The sequence below is a fragment of the Coregonus lavaretus genome (assembly GCF_964263955.1).
Source record: "Coregonus lavaretus genome assembly, contig: HAP1_SCAFFOLD_490, whole genome shotgun sequence".
NCBI lineage: Eukaryota > Metazoa > Chordata > Actinopteri > Salmoniformes > Salmonidae > Coregonus > Coregonus lavaretus.
The window spans coordinates 180,001-193,482 of NW_028159678.1; the positions used below are offsets into that span (position 1 = coordinate 180,001).

At 53.2% G+C, this 13,482-nt stretch overlaps 1 protein-coding gene across 1 annotated transcript in view; it reads left to right on the plus strand.

The window, feature by feature from the left end:
• LOC311122567 (PH-interacting protein-like) overlaps positions 1–13,482 on the plus strand; it is a 138,202-nt gene that overhangs the window by 28,670 nt on the left and 96,050 nt on the right. The window contains exons 10-16 of the mRNA XM_084196911.1: positions 7,389–7,489; positions 7,642–7,712; positions 7,922–8,022; positions 8,130–8,170; positions 8,841–8,939; positions 13,008–13,164; positions 13,244–13,378. Of these exons, the coding sequence (XP_084053037.1) occupies positions 7,389–7,489; positions 7,642–7,712; positions 7,922–8,022; positions 8,130–8,170; positions 8,841–8,939; positions 13,008–13,164; positions 13,244–13,378 (705 nt within the window). The remainder of the gene's footprint in view (positions 1–7,388; positions 7,490–7,641; positions 7,713–7,921; positions 8,023–8,129; positions 8,171–8,840; positions 8,940–13,007; positions 13,165–13,243; positions 13,379–13,482) is intronic.

Below are 13,482 nucleotides of genomic sequence, written 5' to 3' on the forward strand. Positions count from 1 at the left end.
TGTATGTAGCGAGGGGGAGGAGGGGGAGAGGTGTATGTAGCGAGGGGGAGGAGGGGGGAGAGGTGTATGTAGCGAGTGGGAGGAGGGGAGAGGTGTATGTAGCGAGGGGGAGAGGTGTATGTAGCGAGGGGGAGGAGGGGGGAGAGGTGTATGTAGGGAGGGGGAGGAGGGGGGAGAGGTGTATGTAGCGAGGGGGAGGAGGGGGGAGAGGTGTATGTAGCGAGGGGGAGGAGGGGGGAGAGGTGTATGTAGCGAGGGGGAGGAGGGGGGAGAGGTGTATGTAGCGAGGGGGAGGAGGGGGGAGAGGTGTATGTAGCGAGGGGGAGGAGGGGGGAGAGGTGTATGTAGCGAGGGGGAGGAGGGGGAGGAGGGGGGAGAGGTGTATGTAGCGAGGGGGAGGAGGGGGGAGAGGTGTATGTAGCGAGGGGGAGGAGGGGGGAGAGGTGTATGTAGCGAGGGGGAGGAGGGGGAGAGGTGTATGTAGGGAGGGGGAGGAGGAGGGGAGAGGTGTATGTAGCGAGGGGGAGGAGGGGGGAGAGGTGTATGTAGGGAGGGGGAGGAGGGGGGAGAGGTGTATGTAGGGAGGGGGAGGAGGGGGGAGAGGTGTATGTAGCGAGGGGGAGGAGGGGGGAGAGGTGTATGTAGCGAGGGGGAGGAGGGGGGAGAGGTGTATGTAGCGAGGGGGAGGAGGGGGGAGAGGTGTATGTAGCGAGGGGGAGGAGGGGGGAGAGGTGTATGTAGCGAGGGGGAGGAGGGGGGAGAGGTGTATGTAGCGAGGGGGAGGAGGGGGGAGAGGTGTATGTAGGGAGGGGGAGGAGGGGGGAGAGGTGTATGTAGCGAGGGGGAGGAGGGGGGAGAGGTGTATGTAGCGAGGGGGAGGAGGGGGGAGAGTTGTATGTAGCGAGGGGGAGGAGGGGGGAGAGGTGTATGTAGCGAGGGGGAGGAGGGGGGAGAGGTGTATGTAGCGAGGGGGAGGAGGGGGGAGAGGTGTATGTAGCGAGGGGGAGGAGGGGGGAGAGGTGTATGTAGGGGGAGGAGGGGGGAGAGGTGTATGTAGCGAGGGGGAGGAGGGGGGAGAGGTGTATGTAGCGAGGGGGAGGAGGGGGGAGAGGTGTATGTAGGGGGAGGGGGAGGGGGGAGAGGTGTATGTAGCGAGGGGGAGGAGGGGGGAGAGGTGTAGCGAGGGGGAGAGGTGTATGTAGCGAGGGGGAGGAGGGGGGAGAGGTGTATGTAGGGAGGGGGAGGAGGGGGGAGAGGTGTATGTAGCGAGGGGGAGGAGGGGGGAGAGGTGTATGTAGCGAGGGGGAGGAGGGGGGAGAGGTGTATGTAGGGAGGGGGAGGAGGGGGGAGAGGTGTATGTAGCGAGGGGGAGGAGGGGGGAGAGGTGTATGTAGCGAGGGGGAGGAGGAAAAGAGGTGTATGTAGCGAGGGGGAGGAGGGGGAGAGGTGTATGTAGCGAGGGGGGAGGAGGGGGGAGAGGTGTATGTAGCGAGGGGGAGGAGGGGGAGAGGTGTATGTAGGGAGGGGGAGGGGGAGAGGTGTATGTAGCGGGGGGGAGAGGTGTATGTAGGGAGGGGGAGGAGGGGGGAGAGGTGTATGTAGCGAGGGGGAGGAGGGGGAGAGGTGTATTTAGGGAGGGGGAGGAGGGGGGAGAGGTGTATGTAGCGAGGGGGAGGAGGGGGGAGAGGTGTATGTAGCGAGGGGGAGGATGGGGGAGAGGTGTATGTAGGGAGGGGGAGGGGGAGAGGGGGGAGAGGTGTATGTAAGGAGGGGGAGAGGGGGGAGAGGTGTATGTAAGGAGGGGGAGGGGGGAGAGGTGTATGTAGGAGGGGGGAGGGGGAGAGGTGTATGTAGCGAGGGGGAGGAGGGGGGAGAGGTGTATGTAGCGAGGGGGAGGAGGGGGGAGAGGTGTATGTAGCGAGGGGGAGGAGGGGGAAGAGGTGGTAGCGAGGGGGGGGGAGGGGGAGGAGGTGTATGTAGCGGAGGGGGAGGAGGGGGGGAGAGGTGTATGTAGGGAGAGGGAGGAGGGGGGAGAGGTGTATGTAGGGAGGGGGAGGGGGAGGGGGAGAGGTGTATGTAGCGAGGGGGAGGAGGGGGAGAGGTGTATGTAGCGAGGGGGAGGAGGGGGGGAGAGGTGTATGTAGGGAGGGGGAGGAGGGGGAGGGGGGAGAGGTGTATGTAGCGAGGGGGAGGAGGGGGGAGAGGTGTATGTAGCGAGGGGGAGGAGGGGGGAGAGGTGTATGTAGCGAGGGGGAGGAGGGGGGAGAGGTGTATGTAGGGAGGGGGAGGAGGGGGGAGAGGTGTATGTAGGGAGGGGGAGGAGGAGGGGGAGGGGGGAGAGGTGTATGTAGCGAGGGGGAGGAGGGGGGAGAGGTGTATGTAGCGAGGGGGAGGAGGGGGGAGAGGTGTATGTAGCGAGGGGGAGGAGGGGGGGAGAGGTGTATGTAGCGAGGGGGAGGAGGGGGGAGAGGTGTATGTAGGGAGGGGGAGGAGGGGGAGGGGGGAGAGGTGTATGTAGCGAGGGGGAGGAGGGGGGAGAGGTGTATTTAGGGAGGGGGAGGAGGGGGGAGAGGTGTATGTAGCGAGGGGGAGGAGGGGGGAGAGGTGTATGTAGCGAGGGGGAGGAGGGGGGAGAGGTGTATGTAGGGAGGGGGGGGAGAGGTGTATGTAGCGAGGGGGAGGAGGGGGGAGAGGTGTATGTAAGGAGGGGGAGAGGGGGGAGAGGTGTATGTAAGGAGGGGGAGGGGGGGAGAGGTGTATGTAGGGAGGGGGAGGGGGAGGGGGAGAGGTGTATGTAGCGAGGGGGAGGAGGGGGAGAGGTGTATGTAGCGAGGTTGAGGAGGGGGGAGAGGTGTATGTAGCGAGGGGGAGGAGGGGGAAGAGGTGTATGTAGGGAGGGGAGGGGGGGGGGAGGGGGAGAGGTGTATGTAGCGAGAGGGAGGAGGGGGAGGGGGGAGAGGTGTATGTAGCGAGGGGGAGGAGGGGGGAGAGGTGTATGTAGCGAGGGGGAGGAGGGGGGAGAGGTGTATGTAGGGAGGGGGGGGAGAGGTGTATGTAGCGAGGGGGAGGAGGGGGGAGAGGTGTATGTAGGGAGGGGGAGAGGGGGGAGAGGTGTATGTAAGGAGGGGGAGAGGGGGGAGAGGTGTATGTAAGGAGGGGGAGGGGGGAGAGGTGTATGTAGGGAGGGGGAGGGGGAGGGGGAGGGGGAGAGGTGTATGTAGCGAGGGGGAGGAGGGGGGAGAGGTGTATGTAGCGAGGTTGAGGAGGGGGGAGAGGTGTATGTAGCGAGGGGGAGGAGGGGGAAGAGGTGTATGTAGGGAGGGGAGGGGGGGGGAGAGGTGTATGTAGGGAGGGGGAGGGGGAGAGGTGTATGTAGCGAGGGGGAGGAGGGGGGGGAGAGGTGTATGTAGCGAGGGGGAGGAGGGGGGAGAGGTGTATGTAGGGAGGGGGAGGGAGGAGGGGGGAGAGGTGTATGTAGGGAGGGGGAGGAGGGGGGAGAGGTGTATGTAGCGAGGGGGAGGAGGGGGGAGAGGTGTATGTAGCGAGGGGGAGGAGGGGGGAGAGGTGTATGTAGGGAGGGGGAGGGGGAGAGGGGGGAGAGGTGTATGTAAGGAGGGGGAGAGGGGGGAGAGGTGTATGTAAGGAGGGGGAGAGGGGGGAGAGGTGTATGTAGCGAGGGGGAGGGGGAGAGGTGTATGTAGGGGGAGGAGGTAAAAAGTACCTCGTTCTAATAGTAAGAGTACCCACGTCTAGAAACCTCGTTCTAAGAAAGCATCACAAGATACTACAGTTGTGTAGTTTTCTTACTTCTCATTGGTTGTTGTGCTGTAGTTCTCTGCTCTCATTGGTTGTTGTGCTGTAGTTCTCTGCTCTGATTGGTTGTTGTGTTCTAGTAGGCTTGAACAGTGTTGTCATACCTTCATAATGACCTTGTCATATCGGGATATTCTGTAATACCAGAACTGAACACAAGGGTCACTTTTTCCAAACCCCACTGAGCTTTTGCCATCCAAAGGTTAGCAATGCTAACAAGTACATGTCAAAACCCATAGAGAATGCTAATGAGCGCATTGCAAACATTTTATAGTCTCTGACCTAAACTACAGTGAGGGAAAAAAGTATTTGATCCCCTGCTGATTTTGTACGTTTGCCCACTGACAAAGACATGATCAGTCTATAATTTTAATGGTAGGTTTATTTGAACAGTGAGAGACCGAATAACAACAACAAAATCCAGAAAAACACATATCAAAAATGTTATAAATTGATTTGCATTTTAATGAGGGAAATAAGTATTTGACCCCTCTGCAAAACATGACTTAGTACTTGGTGGCAAAACCCTTTTTGGCAATCACTGAGGTCAGACGTTTCTTGTAGTTGGCCACCAGGTTTGCACACATCTCAGGAGGGATTTTGTCCCACTCCTCTTTGCAGATCTTCTCCAAGTCATTAAGGTTTCGAGGCTGACGTTTGGCAACTCGAACCTTCAGCTCCCTCCACAGATTTTCTATGGGATTAAGGTCTGGAAACTGGCTAGGCCACTCCAGGACCTTAATGTGCTTCTTCTTGAGCCACTCCTTTGTTGCCTTGGCCGTGTGTTTTGGGTCATTGTCATGCTGGAATACCCATCCACGACCCATTTTCAATGCCCTGGCTGAGGGAAAGAGGTTCTCGCCCAATATTTGATGGTACATGGCCCCGTCCATCGTCCCTTTGATGCAGTGAAGTTGTCCTGTCCCCTTAGCAGTAAAACAACCCCAAAGCATGATGTTTCTACCTCCATGTTTGACGGTGGGGATGGTGTTCTTGGGGTCATAGGCAGCATTCCTCCTCCTCCAAACACGGCGAGTTGAGTTGATGCCAAAGAGCTCCATTTTGGTCTCATCTGACCACAACACTTTCACCCAGTTCTCCTCTGCATCATTCAGATGTTCATTGGCAAACTTCAGAAGCGTATGTATATGTGCTTTCTTGAGCAGGGGGACCTTGCGGGCGCTGCAGGATTTCAGTCCTTCACGGCGTAGTGTGTTACCAATTGTTTCCTTGGTGACTACGGTCCCGGCTGCCTTGAGATCATTGACAAGATCCTCCCGTGTAGTTCTGTGCTGATTCCTCACCGTTCTCATGATCATTGCAACTCCACGAGGTGAGATCTTGCATGGAGCCCCAGGCTGAGGGAGATTGACAGTTATTTTTGTGTTTCTTCCATTAGCGAATAATCACACCAACTGTTGTCACCTTCTCACCAAGCTGCTTGGCGATGGTCTTGTAGCCCATTCCAGCCTTGTGTAGGTATACAATCTTGTCCCTGACATCCTTGGAGAGCTCTTTGGTCTTGGCCATGGTGGAGAGTTTGGAATCTGATTGATTGATTGCTTCTCTGGACAGGTGTCTTTTATACAGGTAACAAGTTGAGATTAGGAGCACTCCCTTTAAGAGTGTGCTCCTAATCTCAGCTCGATACCTGTATAAAAGACACCTGGGAGCCAGAAATCTTTCTGATTGAGAGGGGGTCAAATACTTATTTCCCTGATTAAAATGCAAATCAATTTATAACATTTTTGACAAGCGTTTTTCTGGATTTTTTTGTTGTTATTATGTCTCTCACTGTTCAAATAAACCTACCTTTAAAATTATAGACTGATCATTTCTTTGTCCGTGGGCAAACATACAAAATCAGCAGGGGATCAAATACTTATTTCCCTCACTGTATTTGCAAGACAGACATCCCAGCTCATAAAGTTATACAAGGAACTAAGAAATGCTACACAGGTTGCTGCACGCAGAAAACACATATTAGACAGCAAGGCTCTTGATCCAGGAGGGGATTCTCTGCTGTTACCAAGAGAATCGATTTTGGAAGAAGCTAACCACTTAGCTAGATAGCTAACTAGCTACTAAATTAGCAAACCAAGCTAACCACTTAGCTAGATAGCTAACTAGATACTAAATTAGCAAACCAAGCTAACCACTTAGCTAGATAGCTAACTAGCTACTAAATTAGCAAACCAAATGCACAGCTGCAGAGCATTTAGCACATTTTAGACAGTTAACTTAATAGTTAAGATATCTAGCTGGCAAAAATTTAGTTGTGAATTCCATACTGTAATTAGATCAAATTTTAACATTTTACATTTTAGTCATTTAGCAGACGCTCTTATCCAGAGCGACTTACAGTTAGTGAGAGCATACATTTTCATCACCTGGCACATGCTGCACAACAGTGAGTGACTCTCAAGGCTACGGTCTCTGGTGTCTGGTGTCTGGTGTCTGGTCTCTGGTGTCTGGTGTCTGGTGTCTGGTCTCTGGTCTCTGGTCTCTGGTGTCTGGTGTCTGGTCTCTGGTGTCTGGTGTCTGGTCTCTGGTCTCTGGTCTCTGGTCTCTGGTGTCTGGTCTCTGGTCTCTGGTCTCTGGTCTCTGGTGTCTGGTGTCTGGTCTCTGGTGTCTGGTCTCTGGTCTCTGGTCTCTGGTGTCTGGTGTCTGGTGTCTGGTCTCTGGTGTCTGGTGTCTGGTGTCTGGTCTCTGGTGTCTGGTGTCTGGTCTCTGGTCTCTGGTCTCTGGTCTCTGGTGTCTGGTGTCTGGTCTCTGGTGTCTGGTCTCTGGTGTCTGGTGTCTGGTCTCTGGTCTCTGGTCTCTGGTGTCTGGTGTCTGGTGTCTGGTGTCTGGTCTCTGGTCTCTGGTGTCTGGTGTCTGGTCTCTGGTGTCTGGTCTCTGGTGTCTGGTCTCTGGTGTCTGGTCTCTGGTCTCTGGTGTCTGGTCTCTGGTCTCTGGTGTCTGGTGTCTGGTGTCTGGTGTCTGGTGTCTGGTCTCTGGTGTCTGGTCTCTGGTGTCTGGTCTCTGGTCTCTGGTGTCTGGTCTCTGGTGTCTGGTGTCTGGTCTCTGGTCTCTGGTGTCTGGTGTCTGGTGTCTGGTCTCTGGTCTCTGGTCTCTGGTCGTTGTGTGTTTCTAAACAAACGCTACATGACTGGGGACTACCGGTAAGCTTCATAATGAAAAAGTATGTGACAGGTGAAATGAAGAACGCAATCTTCTTAATCTCCTAACGTATTGCACAAGTTGACTGCAGGTATTTACTTAAGAAGTATCTACAAATATTCAAATGTATAAAAAAAACTTCAAACGGTATTGAAAAACTATTTCCAAATACACCGGTATACGGTATACCGCCCAAGCATCTCCTCTGATTGGTTGTTGTGTTGTAGTTATCTCCTCTGATTGGTTGTTGTGTTGTAGTTCTCTCCTCTGATTGGTTGTTGTGTTGTAGTTCTCCCCTCTGATTGGTTGTTGTGTTGTAGTTCTCTCCTCTGATTGGTTGTTGTGTTGTAGTTCTCTCCTCTGATTGGTTGTTGTGTTGTAGTTCTCCCCTCTGATTGGTTGTCTTTGTGTAGTTTTCTCCTGTGGTCAGTGGTTCAAAGCGGTTCCTGTCCTCCACCGGAGCTGATGGGACCATCTGCTTCTGGCAGTGGGACGCACGCACTCTCAAGTTCGGGTGAGACACACACACACACACACACACACATATACATTTACATTTTAGTCATTTAGCAGACGCTCTTATCCAGAGCGACTTACAGTTAGTGAGTGCATACATTATTTATACTGGGTGGTATTAACGCTGACGTTGTGTGTGTGTGTGTTCAGTCAGGGGCCTGGTAAATTCACGGAGCGGTCCAGACCTGGAGTCCAGATGATCTGCTCTTCCTTCAGCGCAGGTAACCATGGACACCATCTGACATTACATTTGAAATAGTTTTACCCTAAAATACATCCAATCAATATTGATCTGATGTTGATTGAGTTGATTATGTGTTGACTATGTTACCCATCGATGGCATTGATTATTGATTGTGTGTCCAGGGGGTATGTTCCTAGCCACAGGTAGTTGATTATGATACATATTGATTATTGATTGTGTGTCCAGGGGGTATGTTCCTAGCCACAGGAAGTACGGACCACATCATCAGAGTGTTCTACTTCGGCTCTGGACAACCAGAGAAGATCTCTGAGCTGGAGTCACACACTGTGAGTAGAAGAGGGGAAACTGGACTGCACTTCAGAGAGAGCCCAGTATAATGCCTTGGTGCCATGTTGAGTTTCTCTGTCTCTCTCTCTCTCTGTCTGTCCCTCAGGACAAAGTGGACAGCATCCAGTTCTCAAATTGTAGCGACAGGTAAGGGGTTATCCTGACAGGTAATGGTTTATCCTGACAGGTAAGGGTTTATGACACATTTTCATGTAAAAAGACTTCACTTGAGAAATACTGCACCAAACATCTTAGGTAGATGTAAAATTGTACGACTAAGATCTCCTCAGCAAAAACGTCTAAATTAATGACACATTTCTTGAGTTATCGTAGATTAATTCAGACTATTTTGATGAAGCGGATACTGGCTACGGCGTCTTCAAATGGACAAACAGTACTATTGCCGCTTTTTTCAGTTTTTTTCAAGCGAAGGTATTTTAAGGGAGGATGGAGCTGGTTGAGTTCAGCCAACCTGAGCATGCTGATGCCTTGATAAGACACAGACGTTCACTTCTGGGTTCAGCCAACCTGAGCATGCTGATGCCTTGATAAGACACAGACGTTCACTTCTGGGTTCAGCCAACCTGAGCATGCTGATGCCTTGATAAGACACAGACGTTCACTTCTGGGTTCAGCCAACCTGAGCATGCTGATGCCTTGATAAGACACAGACGTTCACTTCTAGCTGAGTTCTGCTAGAAAACCAACCTAGTATGCAGACGCCTTAACACTGCTTTAGTGTGTGTAATGTGTGTGTGTAATGTGTGTGTGTGTGTGTAATGTGTGTGTGTGTATGTGTATGTGTGTGTGTGTGTAGGTTTGTGAGTGGCAGCAGGGATGGTACAGCTCGTATCTGGCAGCTCCAGCAGCAGGAGTGGAGGAGCGTTCTACTGGACATGCAGACCAAGTTACCTGGGTACACATACACCACCCTACCACACTACACCACCCTACACCACTACACCACCCTACACCACTACACCACTACACCACCCTACACCACACCACACCACTACACCACCCTACCACACTACACCACACCACTACACCACACCACTACACCACCCTACCACACTACACCACCCTACACCACTACACCACTACACCACCCTACACCACACCACACCACTACACCACACCACTACACCACACTACACCACTACACCACCCTACACCACTACACCACTACACCACCCTACACCACACCACACCACTACACCACCCTACCACACTACACCACACCACTACACCACCCTACCACACTACACCACACTATACCACACCACTACACCACCCTACCACACTACACCACACTACACCACACCACTACACCACCCTACCACACCACTACACCACCCTACCACACTACACCACACCACTACACCACACCACTACACCACCCTACCACACTACACCACACCACTACACCACCCTACCACACCACTACACCACACCACTACACCACACTACACCACACCACTACACCACCCTACCACACCACTACACCACACCACTACACCACACTATACCACACCACTACACCACCCTACCACACTACACTACACCACTACACCACACTATACCACACCACTACACCACACTACACCACTACACCACTATACCACACTATACCACACCACTACACCACACTACACCACTACACCACTATACCACACTACACCACACCACTACACCACCACACCACTACACCACCCTACCACACCACTACACCACCCTACCACACTACACCACCCTACCACCCTACCACACCACTACACCACACTATACCACACCACTACACCACCCTACCACACTACACTACACCACTACACCACACCACTACACCACCCTACCACACTACACCACACCACTACACCACCCTACCACCCTACCACACCACTACACCACACCACTACACCACACTATACCACACCACTACCACACTATACCACACCACTACACCACCCTACCACACTACACTACACCACTACACCACACTATACCACACCACTACACCACCACACTACACCACACTACACCACACTACACCACACCACCCCACTACACCACACCACCACACCACACTACACCACACCACCACACTACACCACACCACTACACCACCCTACACCACACCACTACACCACACCACTACACCACCCCACACCACACCACACCCCACTACACCACCCTACACCACACCACCCTACACCACTACACCACCCTACACCACACCACACCACTACACCACCCTACACCACACCACACCACTACACCACACCACTACACCACCCTACACCACTACACCACCCTACACCACTACACCACTACACCACCCTACACCACTACACCACTACACCACCCTACCACACTACACCACACCACTACACCACCCTACCACACTACACCACACCACTACACCACACCACTACACCACCCTACCACACTATACCACACCACTACACCACCCTACCACACTACACCACACTACACCACACCACTACACCACCCTACCACACTACACCACACCACTACACCACACCACTACACCACCCTACCACACTACACCACACCACTACACCACCCTACCACACCACTACACCACACCAAACTATACCACACCACTACACCACCCTACCACACTACACTACACCACTACACCACACTATACCACACCACTACACCACACTACACCACTACACCACTATACCACACTATACCACACCACTACACCACACTACACCACTACACCACTATACCACACTACACCACACCACTACACCACCACACCACTACACCACCCTACCACACCACTACACCACCCTACCACACTACACCACCCTACCACACCACTACACCACACCACTACACCACACTATACCACACCACTACACCACACTACACTACACCACTACACCACCACACCACTACACCACCCTACCACACCACTACACCACCCTACCACACTACACCACCCTACCACCCTACCACACCACTACACCACACCACTACACCACACTATACCACACCACTACACCACCCTACCACACTACACTACACCACTACACCACTACACCACACCACTACACCACCCTACCACACTACACCACACCACTACACCACCCTACCACACCACTACACCAAACCACTACACCACACTATACCACACCACTACCACACTATACCACACCACTACACCACCCTACCACACTACACTACACCACTACACCACACTATACCACACCACTATACCACACCACTACACCACCACACTACACCACACTACACCACACTACACCACACCACCCCACTACACCACACCACCACACTACACCACACCACTACACCACCCTACACCACACCACTACACCACACCACTACACCACCCCACACCACACCACACCCCACTACACCACCCTACACCACACCACTACACCACACCACACTACACCACACCACACTACACCACACCACTACACCACACCACTACACCACCACACCACACTACACCACACCACCCCACTACACCACACCACCACACCACACCACACTACACCACACCACACTATACCACACCACTATACCACACCACTACACCACCACACTACACCACACTACACCACACCACACCACTATACCACCCTACACCACACCACTACACCACACCACTACACCACCCCACACCACACCACACCCCACTACACCACCCTACACCACACCACTACACCACACCACACTACACCACACCACACTACACCACACCACTACACCACACCACTACACCACCACACCACACTACACCACACCACCCCACTACACCACACCACCACACCACACCACACTACACCACACCACACTATACCACACCACTATACCACACCACTACACCACCACACTACACCACACTACACCACACCACCCCACTACACCACACCACCACACTACACCACACTACACCACACCACACTACTACACCACCCTACACCACACCACTACACCACCCCACACCACACCACACCCCACTACACCACCCTACACCACACCACTACACCACACCACACTACACCACACTACACCACACCACTACACCACACCACTACACCACACCACTACACCACCCTACCACACTACACCACACCACACCACTACACCACACCACACTACACCACACCACTACACCACACCACACTACACCACACCACTACACCACACCACTACACTACACCACCCTACCACACTACACCACACCACTACACCACCCTACCACCCCACTACACCACACCACTACACCACACTATACCACACCACTACACCACACTACACTACACCACTACACCACACTATACCACACCACTACACCACACTACACCACTACACCACACCACCACACTACACCACACTATACCACACCACTACACCACACTACACCACTACACCACACCACCACACCACACTACACCACACTACACCACACCACACTACACCACACTATACACACCACACTACACCACACTACACCACACCACCACACCACACTACACCACCACACTACACCACACTACACCACACCACTACACCCCCCACCACACACCACACCACCCTACCACCCCAACACAACCCACACACTACACCACACCACACCACACCACCCTACTACACCACACCACACCACACCACCCTACCACACCACTACACCACCCTACCACACTACACCACACTACACCACACCACACCACTACACCACCCTACCACACTACACCACACTACACCACACCACACCACCCTACCACACCACTACACCACCCTACCACACTACACCACACCACACCACCCTACCACACCACTACACCACACCACGCACACACCGTTTTTCTGGGAAACTTCCAGGGTCTGAGCCATGCTAGATGGGTAATGTTCCATCATGCTTATTAAAAAGTGATATTGTGTGTGTAGGAATTGTTAATGCTATGATGTCATGTGACAGGAAGTACAACCCCCCTCCCCTGGAAGACAAGGTGACCAAGCTTAAGGTTACCATGGTAGCCTGGGATCGCCACGACAACACAGTCATCACCGCCGCCAACAACCTGACGCTTAAAGTCTGGAACTCCACCACCGGAAACCTCATCCACATACTGATGGTATATACACACATTGACTGACTGATTGATTGATTAGTTGCTTGACTTATTGATTGATTAATTAATCGATTGATGACAGGGTCATGAGGACGAGGTGTTTGTCCTGGAGCCACACCCCTTTGATCCCCGGATCCTGTTCTCCGCCGGGCATGATGGGAACGCCATCATCTGGGACCTGGCCAGGGGGGTCAAGATACGATCCTATTTCAACATGGTGTGTAATTCTGCTGATTCAGGGACACTAAGGGGACTTTACGTTTGTTTTACTTCCTGTCTCATTGGTCATCTAGTCATCAGACGTAGTCAGGGGGAACAGTT